Consider the following 17130-nt stretch of genomic DNA (forward strand, 5'->3'; position numbering starts at 1 on the left):
TCTTTTTTTTTTCTAAATTCTTTACAATGATGATGAAGAATAGAGTATGGATGCCAAAATAAGAATGCTTTATAATATTATGAAATACTAGCATAGACTTACCATGTCAGTTTCCTGTCTCTGACAAGGGCCAGTTGTGCATCTCATAGAAGGAGTGTAAGAATGAAAGCATGAACTGATCTTTCTCCTGGGATACTTTTTTCTAACAGGTTTTCCCCAAGGACATCTGCATAGTTTCCAAGGATCTGAAATTTAGGGGTTTCCTGAGATTACTTTATATCTGCATCTTTGTGTTTAGTAGCTCACAATAGAATCTTCTTCCCTTATTATGTCTAGGTGTTTTCTTTGATGCAGTTTGTTTCCTGATCTCCATGATATAGCCTGAATAATTGAGCTCATTCTGAAAAAGTATTTCTGTTTCTTTGCTTTAAACCTGTAGTTTGCTTGGGACATTTGATGACCCTAGTTCTTGTATTGTGAGTTACAATAAATAATAATTCTATAATCACCTTCTGAAGATAGTTAAGATGTGAAAGGCATCTATTAAATCTTCATTTTTTTCAGTGTTGCTTTGCTTCTCCAATACAGTCATAACCTGTTTAACATTCCTTATGAGGAGCAATTCATATGTTCAGTCACAATTCTTGCCCTTCTGTCTGTCTCTTCCAGTTCTGCTGTAAATTTTTTGAGATGGGGAGCTGGGACTGCTTGCAGTATTTTAAGATTTAGATTTCAAGGGTGCATAATGATGCTTTGTGTTTTGTTCTGTAATTCCCTTCCTAATATTTCCTAGTTTTGCCTTCATGACTGCAGTTAGCTTGCATATGATGCATTTCCTCTGGACGTGAGCTTTATTTTGCATTTCATGACAGTCAGTCAAATATCACTTCTGCAACACTAGACAGTCAGCTTCTATTTTTAGCAGCTTGAACAGTTGTGTACCACTGAATTTTGATACTGAAGTACTCAGTTTATGAGTATATCCACAGATGCTGGAGTATTCTGCTGGAATTTGGCATTCATTTTGAGTACTGCCACTTGTTTCCAAATAAATGCACAGGATAAACCTGTATGTTGGTACAATGTCTATCATCAGCTGTAAACAGTTGTAAATCAAAAGAAATACCTAGTGAAAAAAATTCAGTAATATGATTTCATGAAATAATCTTTCTTATATTTGCTAATGCTACAGCTAAATGGGTTATCAAGGAATATATCAAATGATTTTGATGTTTTGAAAAAATTCACAGGAAATACCTGGATTTTTAGTACCTTACTGGGAAATGGTAGAAAAAGCATATATGAATACCATCAAAACTATACTTAGATGTCTAAGGGAAGAACAGCACTCTGTGATATATTACTTAGCAGAAGTTAGGTGAGTAGAAATAGTGGTTTATTACATTAACATTAATATTTTCTATTTTTCTTGTGACATTCTTTATGTCTTTTAACACCAAAATCTTTATTTTACCATAATTTACAGAAAACAATTCCAAGATTATTTGAAGCGTCCAGATACCAAGCAGGAGTTTGTATCTCAGTGGCAATCAGATTTTAATTCAATCGCTGATGACCTGCGAGAAGATGAGGAAACAAAAGCAGAACTACACCAAAGAGTTACTGTAAGTAAATGGCAAGTTATAATATACCCTTAAGTGTTGTTTGATTGTGTACAAGCTTGATGGAACATGAATGATATTACTATTTATGTTTGGGTTTTTTTTTTTTACCACTCTTAAACTATTTCACATTCTCTTGTATGTAAAGTGTTCTCCGCTGTTATTTCTCTGGGTTTTGGCCATATCTTTCCTATGACTTGCTGGGTTTTTTAGATTATACTGTGGTATAATCACATTGTAAAATAAATATTTCTATGCTTTCTTTATATTTTATAGTTTTCAGAGATTTTAATAACAACTTTGGACATTTCTATCACAATCTAACAAATCCTGGCAGTCATTTAGTTTTTCCATAAATTGTATATGATATTTTCTAAAACTGATCTGTGCAAATACAGAGAATTTCTCTGAATTTTTTTTTGAGTCAAGTAATCTTTGCTAGGTCATACATGTCTTGAGAGTTCTTCACAAAAATAGAGTAAGGTCCTTACAAGTTTAGAGCCAGATTTAACATAGGCAGGAACCAGAGCTATCTTTGAATTTATGGGATTCCCAGTTCAGGACAGACATGATTTTTAATTGACTTTGTATCAGGAAATGCTCCCAGCAAATGGGAAAAAAGTGCTGGCAAGCAACGTTGTTAGTTGAAGGGAACATTGGTAGAATCATGGATTAATTCAATGAGATGGAAAAAGCATCAGACCTTCTTTTCTATAGCATTATTTCAATAGAATGAAGTAGAGGACTTAAAAATCATCACCCATATTCCTAATTTCTGCTAAATGAAATTATAAAAAGACTGAAATCACTCTGTCCTATTCTTTAGAAAGCTAGAATTTTAAATATTTGGCCTTTCATTCATAACAGAAATCCATGTTTGACATTGTCCATTTCAAATTAAGTTAAGAGGAGGTGGCAGTCCCACATATTGCAGTGAGACTCAGATACTGCGATAAGGCTAAGCACAGTAAGGCAGTTTGGAGCAAATATATGATTTCCAGAATTTCTCTTTCTGAATGATCTGTTCTGGTCCTTCTGGATCCCAAACCTGTGGGTGAGTCTGAAGATGGTACTTCCTCTGCACTTTAAAGGCCTGCCCATTGTACCTCTCTGAATGAGAGAGTTCTGTCATCCATCCTTCCTTTATGCTAGAAAAGGAGAGAGAGGAAGTGAAAAGAGTCATAATTAGTGGAATGTTTTTCCTCAAGCATTTTCAGTTTTCCTAGACTGCTCAACTCTGCCATCTCAGCTGGACTGTTTCTGAAACACTATCCACACTGGAAGCTGACATCTGTGAAACCTGAAAACCAAATTTCTTGATATCAACTGAAAAATGTAAATATCCACCCCATTTTGTGATGGGTGAAAAGCTCCTCAAAGTTGTAAAGCACAAAGGGCAGCCAAGGCTTTGGCATCCTTAAGATCCAAACTCAGAATTACTGGATAAAATACATGTCAGCAGCACATCTCTGTTACACTGTCTTTCAGCAATTTCTCCAACCTCCTTCTCACTCCATTGCTGTCATTTAACACTGTCAGTCACTTGGTCCCACTACTTTTCCTTCCAGATAAGAGAGGACTTAGCACGTGCATCAATTTTTTCTTTTTTTTTTTTTTTTTCACCAAGTACAAGGAGAGGAGAGAGAAGCTCTTTCACTTTGAAAAGAGGAAGACTGGTGGGAAAAAAAGAGACACATAAAACATACTTTTAGCTTCTCCAGAGGAAGATACCTCACTGTTTGCATTTCCCATTATCGCCACTGCTTACAGTGAATGAAAACTGTGATTTGAATAATGTGAGAACAAAGAAGAAAGTGTTCCTCCTTACATGTCTCAGGAAGGTACTGGAAGGAGCTGTACTTGAGTTTGTACAAAAACATTTTTTGTATACTGTTGGGTTTATGTGGCAAGGTTTTGATAGCAGAGGGTTTACAGAGATAGCTTCTGTGAGAAGACATCAGGGGCTGCCCCCATGTCAAACAGAGCCACTGTCAGCGGGTTCCAAGACAGACCTGCTGCTGGCCAAAGCTGAGCCAATCTGTGACTGTGATGGTGCCTCTGTAATAGCATATTTAAGAAGGGGAAAAAAATGCTGCGTGGCAGCTGTGAGAGAGGAGTGACAAAATGTGAGAGAAATGACTATGCGGTCACCAAGGTCAGTGAAGAAGGACGAGGAGGAGGTATTACGGGCACCAGAGCAGAGATTCCCCTGCAGCCTGTGGAGAAGACCATGGTGACAAAGGTGTTCTGCTGCAGCTCATGGAGGATGACAGTGAAACAGATATCCACCCTGCAGCCCATGGAGAACTCCATGCTAGAGCAGGTGCATGTGCCCTGAAAGTAGTGGCAGCCTGTGGAGAGCCCACATCAGAGCCAGCTCCCAGCAGGAACTGTGGCCCACAGAGAGGAGCCCTTGCTGGTGCAGGTGTTCTGGCAGGACTTGAGACCCATGGGACACCCATAGTGGAGCAGTGAGATCCTGAAGGACTGCACATATAGAAAGGACCCATGCTGGAGCAGTTCTTGAAGAACTACAGCCCATGGGAAGGACCCACGTTGCAATTCATGAAATACAGCAGCCCATGAGAGGGACCCCAGTCTGGAGCAGGGGAGGAGCATGAGGAGGAAGGAGCAGCAGAGACAATGCATAATGAACTAACTGCAACGCCCTGTTCCCATCTTCCCTGTGCTAGTTCGGGGCAGGAATGTAGAAGACTCAGGAAGGAAGTTGAGTCTGGGGAGAAGAAGGGGGGATGGGGGAAAGGCATTTTTAGTTTTGTTCTGTTTCTCACTATTCTGCTCTGTTATTAACTGTCAACAAATGAAATTAATTTCCCCAAGCTGAGCCTGTTTTGCCCATCATGGTAATACTTGAGTGATCTCTCCATCATTATGTTGACCCATCAACTTTTCCATCATATTTTCTCTCCTTGTCCTGTGAGGAGGCAGAGTGATAGAGCAGCTTGGTGGACACCTGGAAGCCAGCCAAGGTCAACCCACCACTGCAAAACAGATATGTTGTATGTTTGTATCTTTTTTACTCGATAGCATATCCTTATGTGTGTATCCTACAATGTGGACAGCCATGAATGTCTGATAGTCTTTACCTTGGCTATCTTCTATCTATGCCGTCACTGATGTATTAGGTAGCCCAAGGACTGCTTATTTTTCAGCTTCCCTGTGGCTTTTGTCCAACATAGGACAACTGGATTCTTCTGAAGTCCATGGACAGTGGGAGAGAAACAAGATCTGACATACTAGGCTGAGACTGAGGACTTGTGAATATGGAGTTGGTTATCACTTGAAGCCTAACCTCCTCATTGCAGGGCTAGTAGTCTTTTCTTTTTATCCTGAAACAGGTTAGGTGGGGTAGAACTGCTTGGAGCCCAAGAGACAGGTTGTCTGAGCCTACCTTAGCACTGTATTTAACAGCACGCTTCTTTTCCTGTCACCTCTTATTACATAGAGGTCTGTCACTCTATTTCCATGCAGAGATGACAGGGGGGAACAGAGGGTTTCCTTGCATGTTGTATACTTAGTAGGTCTTCAGTGCTGTCAGTGAGCCACATAGTGCTGCTATTAGATATAATCACTAGTTGAAGAGCCCTTAGTTATAATGAACATTAAAGAAAAATGGCATGGAGCTAATTGGAAGAATACTTGAACTGTGACATAATTATCTCAGAATTTTTCCTATTACACATCCCCTTAGAGTATCATTCTTACAAAGTATTAGTTAGCAAACCATTCAAGTAGAAAGTTGTTGGTGCAGTTGGGAGCTTAACTATTCATATTTTCATGTCTTTGTCTAGCTTAGATAGGTCTTCTCTGCCTGAGGAAAGTGAGGAAAGCAACCTATACATTCATGTCATATCTTTGTATTCTCGCTGGTGTATTTGTAAAGCTGTTTCCTGTCAGCTATTTGTAAGCACGTGACTTGGTGATCAGGCTTTAACATATAACAACAAAGAAAAATCCCCAAATGGGAAGATGCCTTGTGCACAGGCAAAAAATATAATTTTAAATAATAAATATACAAGAGGTATTTTTTCTTTCATAGTTATTTCTCATATTTGATTATTATATATATATATATAATATACACACACACACACACATATTATGTATTTTAGGACCTAAGAAATCGTCTCTGGGATATCTGTGATAACAGAAGGGAAGAAGCAGAGCAGGAACGTACTACTATCATGAATGATGGCTGGTTACAAGATCACAGGGGTATTGCAATGAACCATTTCTTTTCAATTATGCAGGTATGCATCTACTATAGAGTGCGGTGGAAGGGGACAATGAATTAGATTTGGAGGACAGTAAGCCTCAGAGGAATTTTGTATGGTTGTCTCCAAATAAGTGAGGGATTGAGAATTAGATAAGCAACTGTTCATGACTTTTCTGAATTTATCTAGAGAGTTAAAAGACAAAAAGTAGATGGCATTCCAAACATTTAACTGTTAGGCAGGCAGAAATGGTTAATAAAAATACCATTGTTACTGTCCAATCCCCCAGACTTTCAGTCTGTGTTGTATAGTGCTACTTTTTTGCAATTTTATCAGTCCAGTAAATCATCTGAGTTTTGTAACAGAACTGTTAAAGCTGCTTATCCTTCTGTGATCATATTTATGTCTACCCTTAATTTACAAATCACATAGTACACTGCTGTTGTAGACCCATTTGCTGTTAAGGTTGTCCTGTATTTCCCATATCACAAAATTATTTCAGTTGTGACTTCACTGGTGTGGCTGCGAATCTTACCTACAGACTAAAAAAAAACCTGCAAGGTATGTTTCTGAGAATATGCTATCATTTGTTACTTTTGAGAAATTCCATGCAAATATGACCCAGCTTTCACATATCTAACTAAAGTTTTCAATAGATAATCTTCAACTAGTTGGCTCCCCCCTCCCCCGCATTAAGCCTTTCCTTTCATTCAGCCTCACCATTAATTACTTCAGCTCCTGAAGCAGAGATTTCCCTGTGACTGCTGTTCTAGGTGCAAACATTTGGTCTAGGGCTGGACTGGAATAGACTAGATTAGGCTGGACTAGGCAGGCTTTTCTGTAAACTGAGTGAGCATTCTGGAAAAGTTTTGGCAACTTTAAAGAAGACCAATGAGAACTGTTTTAAACACATGCCATGTGATGCTAATTTGGCTGAAAATCAGGCCTAAACAGCTTAGGGTGAGCTTCCTGCCCTTAAATTCTCTCTCTTCTATTTTTGTATGTTTAATGAACAAGATAACCACTCTTATCCTGTATGAGTGTTGTGGTAATTTAAGTAAAGTTTGTGAAGTAGTCAGTTATGATATTAAGGAAATTATTAACTCTGTTTTCCAAGATTCTAAATAATGCCCTAAATAAAGACTTAAGGCCACCAACTAAAGAGAGAGGTCAAAATAGCAAACTACTGCTGACTAACTGAACCACATTCATCCTGTAATTAGGATATTTACGTGACTGAGTATTTAAAAATATATCTTGAAATTAAAGTAGTATTGCTAATCTTAAATCTTTTATTTTTCTTCTTTTATATTCATGTATAGTTTTGCAATCCTAATTCTCTTCTAGCAGAATTTCATGCTTACATTTGATGCAGTCCAGAGGAGATTCACTATGAATCTAATTTGATCTCTTTTATGTGGATATGCAGAATAGCCATTTAAAATTACAAATACATGTATTAACCATATATAAGCTTTTGTTTTCCAAAAGAAAAATGCAAAGGAAACAATTTTTACTTTCTTAGTATATACTCCCCGGAATACATGAATTATTAATGGTAAAGCTACAGAACTAAAAATACAATAATGTATTGTTATGTTATGGCTTTGTTTGACAACCAGCCAAAAATAGGCATCTTTGGTATTGAGTGCTCTTGTCTGTGGTTTTTCTGTGGGAAGTTACATATAATCCCCAGGTGGCTCTGTTACTGTATAAACACATAGATTTGTATAAATGCCGTTTATCAGATTTCTTCCCACCTTTCTGTGTACACAATGTTACGCTAGAACATATTTTCTCCTTAACTTATGGATACGTGCTGGTTTACACCACAAAGGTTTCATCCTTTGTTTTGTGAATGTGGTTTTGTGCATTTTCCCATGAATATTTAGTACTGTTTTGTCAGTTAGAAACTAACACCATACTGTATCAATAAATCAAAACATGACAGGTGTTAAATGTTTTTTTATCTTTTGAATATTGATTTCTTCTAAGATGATTCACACAAAAAAGATCACGAAAAGACACCTAGGTACGTAGAGTCTGTTGGTTTCTTTGGTCCAGAAAAACTGTATGTCTTTTAAAATCACGTAAGCCCCTTTTTTTTATGCTATTAAGGTTTTTACTTATTCTGAACAAAAAAAGTATAATTTATTGGTACTAGTGTACTTGCTACTATAAAATACATACAGATCAAAAAATATTGTAATTAAATTCAGTGCATCAAACATTATTTACTGTAGATCATTTTTCCTGTTCTAACAACAATTCTTAGAAACACAGGTGTGAAGACATTATAGATGCAAGTATAAGTATGCATTGACTGTACTACAAATTTTCAAACAAATATGGTTGTTGCTCTCCCTCAAACTCTTAGGATTTAGAATTGCTTCTGCTATCATGTATTTAAAAATGTAATAGAATGTTTCTCTGTCCTGTTTTGACTTGCAATCTTTCTGTCCTTCTTGAGGCTGAAGTGGATCGTTTCCAAGATACGAAGAGACTTCTTCATGACTATTATAGGGCAATGGAAGGAAAAATACCAACAGATGATGGTCAAGATTTTACTAGAATCCCATTGCTAGATATTATTGACATAGAGCAGAAAGAAGACCAAAACAAATCAAGGAGGTAGAAATGCATTAATAAATTATATGAATATCAACAAATAACTAGGGTTTATAGTAAAATGATGAGTCTTAAATCATCTAATAGATTTAATTTATCCATGATTTTTTACTGGTTTACCTATACCATTTTCACTAATACATCACTGAATTATAAAAGATTTTAAAAGCTGTCTTTGAATGAAATCTGCTATAGAAATGGTTCCTACTTCCCTCTGTGTTGCTGACAGTTTCCAGCACAATCTTCACATAAGTAAGTTAAATATTATTATGGAACATTAACAGGTTTAAAATTTGCAACAATAAACATAATTAAATGGGTTATGTGATGACAAAAATAAATCAGAGCAGCCTACAAAGATGCATAGAACTGAATGCCATATTAAAAGGCAAGAGATAGCATCATGTCATTTCACAGTATCAAAAACGCCGTCAATAATGACACCTGCTTTTTTAAAAATACTTACAGTTCATATAGAAACTATCTGAGTAATGAGGCTGTGCTTCTAGCCCATGTGGAATATATCAGCAGATCACACAGTCATTTGACGTAGTTTTATGCATCTATTGTTATTTCTTAGCTTCTGTAGTTAAACTAGATAGTTTTCTTGTCATCCACACATTTCACCACTTTTGGTCACAAGGAAAGGTCATCCTTTTTCTGTTGCTATGGCAAGTTATGAAAATAGTGTTCTCATTCTTCTAGCATATTCTCCAATGTAGTTATAAATTAACACTCTTTATAGAAAGAGGGTTTGAATTATGCCTTATATTTTATTTTTAAGGATCCCTCTAGTTTCTTGGAAACTGCCTTCACCAGAAATAAATATTACGAAGTCAAAACCCAAGGCAACTCTCCAGAAGAGTGCTAAGGATGAGAGTTGTGAAAATGGAGTGACCTCTTTTAGGAGAGATGAAAATCTTATTACATCTACATGGCAAACAGCGGTAACAGTGCTATCAAACATGGTAAGGAATGTTTTATTTACTTAAATATTTCTGGGTCAGTTAGTCAAACCCTCCCATGCAGTGGGCAGCCTAAACACACAGCCTTCACACGGTGTATCTCAATTACTTGCCTCTTGCTCCACTCTTGATATTTCTATTGAGTGTGGTTCTATGAGGAAAATGTTGGAATCTGTGTATTATCAGCACCTCTGTATTTATAACTGACCCTTTCCTTTCATTACTGAGAGAAATACTTTGTTGAGTCTGTATATCACCTTCTTCTATAATAAACTCTCCTCTTATCCCTCAATAGAAGCATGAGAAGAGGGACAAGTTTATCCTGTAATGCAATGTTTGCTCAAACCTTTCACAGCTTCAAAAGCTATGGTTACATTCTTTTTTATATATAGGTAAAAGTAAATTAGGTGGGTTTTCAAATGGTTGGTTTCTAAGTTTGCTTTTTTTCCTCTTTGATCATTTTAAACTAAGTGAATTTTCACACCTTTACAGTGTAACTGTAGACTTGCTTTGCATAGTGTTAATTCTTAACATTTCTCACCTTTTCCTAGAGTACAGGTAATAGACTACAAGAATTAAAACCACTGTCTCCCTGTCTTGCATGTTTGCTGTAGAATTTTACTTTTGATAAATAATTAAAATGTAATCAATTTAATTAGTTTAAATAGTTTTATTTATGTGTGTATGTCTTAGCAATTACTTTCAGTAATTATAAGCTATTTAAAACAGTAGTTGCAGCGTGTTGGTACTATGTACTTTACTATGTGTGACTATGGTGTCAAGGTAACAGCTGAAATAGAGTCTAAAGAAATGGAGGAAGAAAAAGAACATCAGCAGCTAGAACGGAGAGATCTGAAATCTTCACAGACACTGTCAGGAAAAGCTGCTGGGAAAGATACCAAAGATGCCAAAAAGCTTTCTCCCAAATCAACTACTAAAAAGAAAGGTATTTGAAATGCGGAGTTTGTTTTAGAGTGCTTGAAATTACTTCAATACAAATTACATGAGTAATACAGAAAAGAGTAAGCCAAGACATTTAATTTGGATTTAATTTCTCTTTTAAAATGCCAAATGTGACATACCAGTGTGAAAAGCTGTTGGTGATAAAGGAGTGCAGAGTCTTTTGAGTGACAGTTGCATTTATTTAATCATATGTGTTGTGCTTATTGTTATGTATGAATAAATATTCTAACTAGAACCTAGAAGGTAAGTATTTATTTTTCTTCATGTGCTGTTTTAGAAGTAAATAGTTAGAACTAGTTTATCAAATTAAATAGAATTCCATTTGTAGACAAAGTATTTGTCTACTTTCCAGCCATAAGTGTTAAAATAAAAGTACTGGAATAGAGTGGAAAAATTATTCCATATCCCAAGATATTTTGGAATTAATTTATCAGCCATGTGGCATGGATCTATCAAAGTCCATAATTTTTATATATAACTGTAACATGGTGTAAACAAAGACCATAAAATCTAATGGCACATGTAGTCCTAAAAACACCAGAACTCGCATTGAGGTAGATCTTGCTTATAACCCTGGCAAGAATCTGTCCAACCAGGTAAGAATACAAAATTTATTTGAAAAAGAGGAACAGACCTAACCCCCCCTGTCTTTTTAGTCTAGCAATTCAGGCAGCCTGCTGGAAGGAATGCTGGCATGCAATGCTGTTTATACTTTATTTTTTTTTTTTTCATAAATACTTCCTTGAGCCGGGTAGTGGTTTAAGTAACTTCCACTTCTTTCTGCACAATGTCATAGCTCCAGCAGGAAGCAAGGCTAGTAGCCAAAACCTTGTATCTTTTGTAAAGACAGTCTACACAGCAAGAGAGGAGCTCAGGCCCTGTGGGTGTGAGGGTAGCCTGAAATTCAGGTACTCCATTTCCAAGCAAGACATCTGTAACTGCAAGTTTATTATGCATAAAGTGTCTCACTTTTTCAGTTTGACATTTTATTTGCACTGTACTCAGTGTTCTCTCTCTGACTGATTCTGCTCATAATACAGTGAATAAGTATATTCCTGACAATACTTAGCCATATGGATACCTAATTTGTGAGCCTCAGGCAGCCTTAGGTGTGTGCTTAGCGTTTCAATCCAGCCCAGAAATCCAGCAGGTTTTCAGATTTCTGGAAAAGCTTTGTGATAAAAAAATAGCAGCTATCACCTACTGTATTTCAAGTGGCTAGGTTGGGGTTTGTGGATTGCTTCTTGGAACTAATTTTTTGTTCAGACCTGGTACTAGATGATTTAAACTGAAATCACAAAACTCTAAGGTGACAGAACTGCAAGTAGAACTCAGCTATGCATTCCTCATGGTAGAAGCTGAAATATCAACTGATGTATCTGTTACTGAAGTATCAACTTTGATTTCTTGCCAAATAGAATTCCTTAGGATACAGCTATAGGCTAGTAACTAAGTGATACAACTTATCACATATAATTTTATCACTTCTAGATTTGACCATTTGCTTCATGACCATATGCTTTATGTATCATGCCCATGTCATTATTTTTTTCTGTAACAGCTCCATCTGCTCTTGTCGTAACAAAACAGTTACAAATATTTAACTATTTTTGAGTAATAATCATAGTGTTATGATTACAGAATTTCACACAACCTTTAAAAACATGATAAAATGCTTTTACAATGTCTGTTCATAGATATGTAAGTTAAAACAAGCTGCAAAAGCAGCTAACAGAATGGTTTAAGAACATACCTCTTTTTTTTTCTGATATTAGGATTTTTTTTTTTAAATAGCATTATTATTCTTTTCACTGTTTTGATGGTAGTCAATGATGTTAACTAACATGGCATTTTTACTACAGTTTGCTAAACCTGACTTTGCTCCAGAAGGAACAGCTATCATTCAAAAGAGGTTTATTTCTGTGCTGGTTGTGATAAATGGGTAGATTAGGATCAAAGAGGACATTTTGACCATCTAGGATCACAACAGAGGCACACCTATGCAGTCATTATTTCCATTCAGAAATATATTTTAGGATGTTATTTAACTAATTTTAAGGGTTGTGTATGCTGGAGTAATTTTAGTATTAATCTTAGCGTGTCTTGCAGATGTAAATCACATTTGAAAAAATCTAAAAATGTTATTTTGATATAAGATACCCGAATAACCACCTTTGTATTCTCATAAACAGTTGCATTAAATAAGGTGGGTAGTGCCATTTTTCATTTTAAAAAACGTGCTATCTTGTGATATGTAAACCAGCAAAGTCAAAGACTGTGAGAGTTCTATTTTCCTGCAGGACCACCTTCTACTGCATCTGTGGTTGAAGTCAGTCCAGGTCCTATAACTCCAGAAGAATTAAAGAAACGAGAACTGACTCTTAAAATAAAACAAGAGTATTTTAGTGCCTTGAAACATGAAGGTATGTTACTATTCGATTGCTTGTATGGGCAGGTGATCATTATTCCTAATTTAGGTAGTGTAATAGTCAAAACTAGATGGAAGCTCTAGGTGGAATGGATGCATAAGTAATAAGAAGGAGGGGAAAGAAAGAAGTGTCTGGAGAAATCAGAAATCTTTTTAGGGTAGTAGTCATCAGTGATTTTGTGGTAGATCTATTTAAAATAAAAATGTGTTTTTCATTCTTCTTTTAGTTTTCTTCTGTTTAATTTATTTTTCCATGACTAAGCAAGTTTTCGTCATGAGAAAATAAATTTCACATAGGTGGTCATCCATTCTTCATCATTCAGTATTTGAAATGTTTTTTGATCTGGGAAAGAATTCATTGGCAATTATATATTTCATTGGTACTCTTCTCTCTGATTCCTTTTTCCTCAAGCTGCATGAGATTCAAGCAGGAAGACACAGATTGTTTATCCTTCCAAACTCCTTTCCAGACAGACCATTCAAAAAACAACATATTGTTCAGTTGGTCTCTTTATCTGTCTTACCCAATAACTTCCAAGCAAACTAGATGTCTGAAAAACAGAAGTCCCAAATTGAAAATGGGTTGAAATTTTTTTTGGAGATGGGCTTAGACTGGAAGAAGAAGACTTCTTTCTCACTTAATGGAAGGCAGAAGATCTTGTCAGAGATTCTATTTGTCAACAGTTGGCAAGCCTGTCATTATGTTACCATCTTGGCAGGCTAATTTTTGCATAGTATTTATTATGAAAAATAGAGGGAAAACAGCAATTAATGAACAAAACACAAATTCCTAAGGCTTCTTTAGGTCCACAACAGACCAAATGCTTGTACGCCTACCACTTCAACATCGTTTAATCCAAAAGTAGTTTAGAAATAAGTATTTTAAGGTTTTGGAATAGCAAGGAGAGGAATGGTAGTAACTTTGAAAATCTTGATTCATTGACAAGTTTTGTTTTCTTGAGTTTGCTTCATTTTCACCTTATATTTAACAAAAAAGCTAAGGTAAGAACCTAAAGATGACTAAATCTGCTGAGCTATATTGGATAATTGCACAGACATGTATCTGGTACATTTGAGGATCATAGTTTCACTTACAGCTATGGTAAGTGGATGCTTGTGCGTTTGGTTATAGAGATACATAAAGACTAGCAAAGTCACTAGTTGCAGACGGTTTAAAAAAACATAACAACTGATTTCATATTCCATTTCTCTATTGTATCAATGTGCCTTGCCTTTTATTCTGCTACTGTTAAGAGAGCAGTTTTATCAGTGAAATGTGCAGTACCTGCTTCTGAAAATGCAGGGAGACAAAAATTGTCATACACTTATCTTCGTATCGTACTGGCAGCAGCTACTCAAGGAAAATGCAGAGAAGTCACAAATAAGGCAGCCTTAAACCATATTAAAGAAAGGTGACTAGGCAGGCACAAAGCATCCTCTTAAGGTACTTTTAGTTGCTTAGAACCTTTAATCCTGTTTTTGCCATCAAATAGCCCTCCATGAGACCCAATGCATTCTATGTTTAAAATTTTGAAAGTCAACTCTTTCTTGCTCAAAACAGAACATGTGCAGAGTTGTATTCTACTGTGGCTGAGAAATAACATTAGAAGGACATGCCTTGTATTTTTCAGGGTCCATCTTTCTATGTTGGTTGCCTAAAGAAAGTTTCAGCCCCAAATTTAAGTGTTTTGAAAACTTAGTAACGTATAGAATAAGGATTATAATGTAAATAATTTTACAGTCTTTAACTTTGAAGTCACTCTACTAGTTACTATATAATATTAATTGTTTAATAGATTCTGGAGTTGATACTGAACTTGCCTTCAGGATTGAGAATAATCTCCAGCCACTGGTCCTCTTTTCTTACTCTTCTTTTGTAAGACTTTGAATGTCTTTCAGTGCCTGTTCCATGTGTCTCTCAATACATTATCTTTGCTGTCCTTTCATCCAGTTGGCATCCTTTTCACTTCAGACATTGCTGACTTGTTCCCCTTTCTTGTCCTTTTAGCTCCTTTCTTCAAAGTATTAGCCTCTCAGTGAGAAACCAGGTTTTTTTCCCTCAGTTCTTCCCATTCTGAAAACAAAAAATCATGAAACTCAAATGTTTTTTATAGTTTCATGAAAATACTCTATGCATTATTTTGGTGGAGGTGAATTATTTTCTTAGTGCTTACTAACCAGACTCTTTTCTAATGCAACCTGAGTATGAGGATATAAAACAATTATATGTAGGAAGCTTGGAGGAAAACCAGTGAGATTAATTTTAAAGAGCTGGGGCTTAGAAACAGAAAAGCAAACTTTTATTGTGATTTAACATATATAATGATTTAGATGTGTTTTCTTTAAAATGTATCCATAACAGGGTACTCACACTTGCATCGTTAAGCTTCTAGATCTGTGGCTGTGTAGTGTCAATTTAGTTCAATGTCACTCTCTAATTAAACATCCCCTGCACCTCTATATTAGTTTTATCGAGGTATTTGTTACATTGTGAATTCTGATGCTTATAGAAGACACACTTTGGGGTGATTCTGAAAAATAATTTGTTCAAGAATATAAGAAGTGAAATAAATATTTTACTGCCTAAAAACTGGTAAACATGTTAAACTTTAAATGCTTAAGACTGAGAATTTTCCTCAAATTTTATAAATATTATTACGGTATTACTGTTTAAACAGAAGTAGCTGCAAAATCTCGACTAGAACTTATAAAAGAAAAAGCTTTAGCATTTGTTGAAGAGTTAACAATGAAAACAGAAGAGGCTTATAAAGATATGGAAAAGTGGCTTGAATCCAGATTCTTGGCAGAAATGTCGAGGTAATGTATACCCAAGTTTAAACAGGAGCCTTTTTTTTCCCAAACTAGTCTATGCTAGTAAAGACAGTCATATATATAGTAGCAAATAACCTGAAAAAAATACATAGAAAATAATAATTTCATTTCATGAACTGGAATTTAATTGTATCTTAAATACCTCAATGGTAATAACTAATTCCTTGGATGATTACATGGTTCTGATGGCAACAGTAGAGGTAATTATCAGTTCTGCTCTTTTTCTACACTATGGGTTTAGCAGGTTTACAAGCATCAGCAGACAACCAGTTATTCCATTTAGTAGAAGCCTCTGTATCATTTCAGTGGCTTCTGTTACTTTGAATTGTGGGGTTGTTTTCTTTCTGGTGCTTCACACATGCTGGAAAATTCCACTTGCTATTATTATCATGATGTATAACATTTCTCAACATTATTTCGAGGTCCATTAAAAAAAAACCACAACAACTTCTTCTTTGCAAGTTTGCTGTCCTAGTAAATAAAATGTGCTTGGGACCACTCTATGACACTTAGGCCATCTGGCATAGAATGACCTATGTCCATTTCATTAAAGGATTTTACTTTCCAAAAAAAAGGGATCACTGCCTTTTGGAAAATGTTTCGCCTGTACTCATTTTTTAAGCATACCTGGGACTGCGCTGGTTGATCCATGTCAGGGCAAGGCCAAGACAAGAGACAGAAATATAGGATTTCATTCATAGAATGATTTGAGTTGGAGGTTTAAAGTTTGGCCCTTAGAGACCATCTAGTTCCAACCCCCCTGCCATGGGCAGGGACACCTTCCACCAGCCCAGGTTGCTCAGAGCCCCATCCAGCCTGGCCTTGAACACTGCCAGGGATGGGGCATCCACAGCTTCTCTGGGCAACCTGTGCCAGTGCCTCACCACCCTCACAGTAAAGAGTTTCTTCCTAGTATCTAATCTAAATCTATCCTCTTCCAGTTTAAAACCATTACCCCTTGTCCTGTCACTACATGCCCTTGTAAAAAGTCCCCCTCCAGTTTTCTTGTAGACCCCCTTTAGGTACTGGAAGGCTGCTGTAAGGTCTTCCTGGAGGCTTCTCTCCTCCAGGCAGAACAACCCCACCTCTCTCAGCCTGTCCACATGGGAGAGGTGCTCCAGCCCTCTGATCATCTTTGTAGTCCTCTGGACCCACTTCAACAGGTCCATGTCCTTTTTATGCTGGGGGCTCCAGAGCTGAACACAGTACTCCAGGTGGGATCTCACAAGAGAGGAGTAGAGGAGGAGAATCACCTCCCTGGATCTGCTAGCCACGCTCCTTTTGGTGCAGCCCAGGATATAGTTGGGTTTCTGGGCTGCAGGTGCACATTGTCAAGCCATGTTGAGCTTTTTGTCCACCAGCACTCCCAAGTCCTTCTCAGGGCTGCTCTCAATCCTTTCATCCTGTGGCCTGTATTGATACTGGAGGTTGCCCCGACCCAGGTGCAGGACATTGCA

At 36.5% G+C, this 17130-nt stretch overlaps 1 protein-coding gene across 1 annotated transcript in view; it reads left to right on the plus strand.

Annotated features, from left to right (window-relative positions):
• The window catches only part of SPEF2 (sperm flagellar 2), a 58863-nt gene that overhangs the window by 38436 nt on the left and 3297 nt on the right, over positions 1-17130 (plus strand). Inside the window, exons 20-27 of the mRNA XM_080372163.1 lie at positions 1251-1378; positions 1487-1625; positions 5756-5893; positions 8328-8488; positions 9270-9453; positions 10234-10396; positions 12714-12836; positions 15520-15658. Of these exons, the coding sequence (XP_080228289.1) occupies positions 1251-1378; positions 1487-1625; positions 5756-5893; positions 8328-8488; positions 9270-9453; positions 10234-10396; positions 12714-12836; positions 15520-15658 (1175 nt within the window). The remainder of the gene's footprint in view (positions 1-1250; positions 1379-1486; positions 1626-5755; positions 5894-8327; positions 8489-9269; positions 9454-10233; positions 10397-12713; positions 12837-15519; positions 15659-17130) is intronic.

The sequence above is a fragment of the Falco punctatus genome (genome assembly GCF_963210335.1).
Source record: "Falco punctatus genome assembly, chromosome: Z".
Taxonomy (NCBI): Eukaryota; Metazoa; Chordata; class Aves; order Falconiformes; family Falconidae; genus Falco; species Falco punctatus.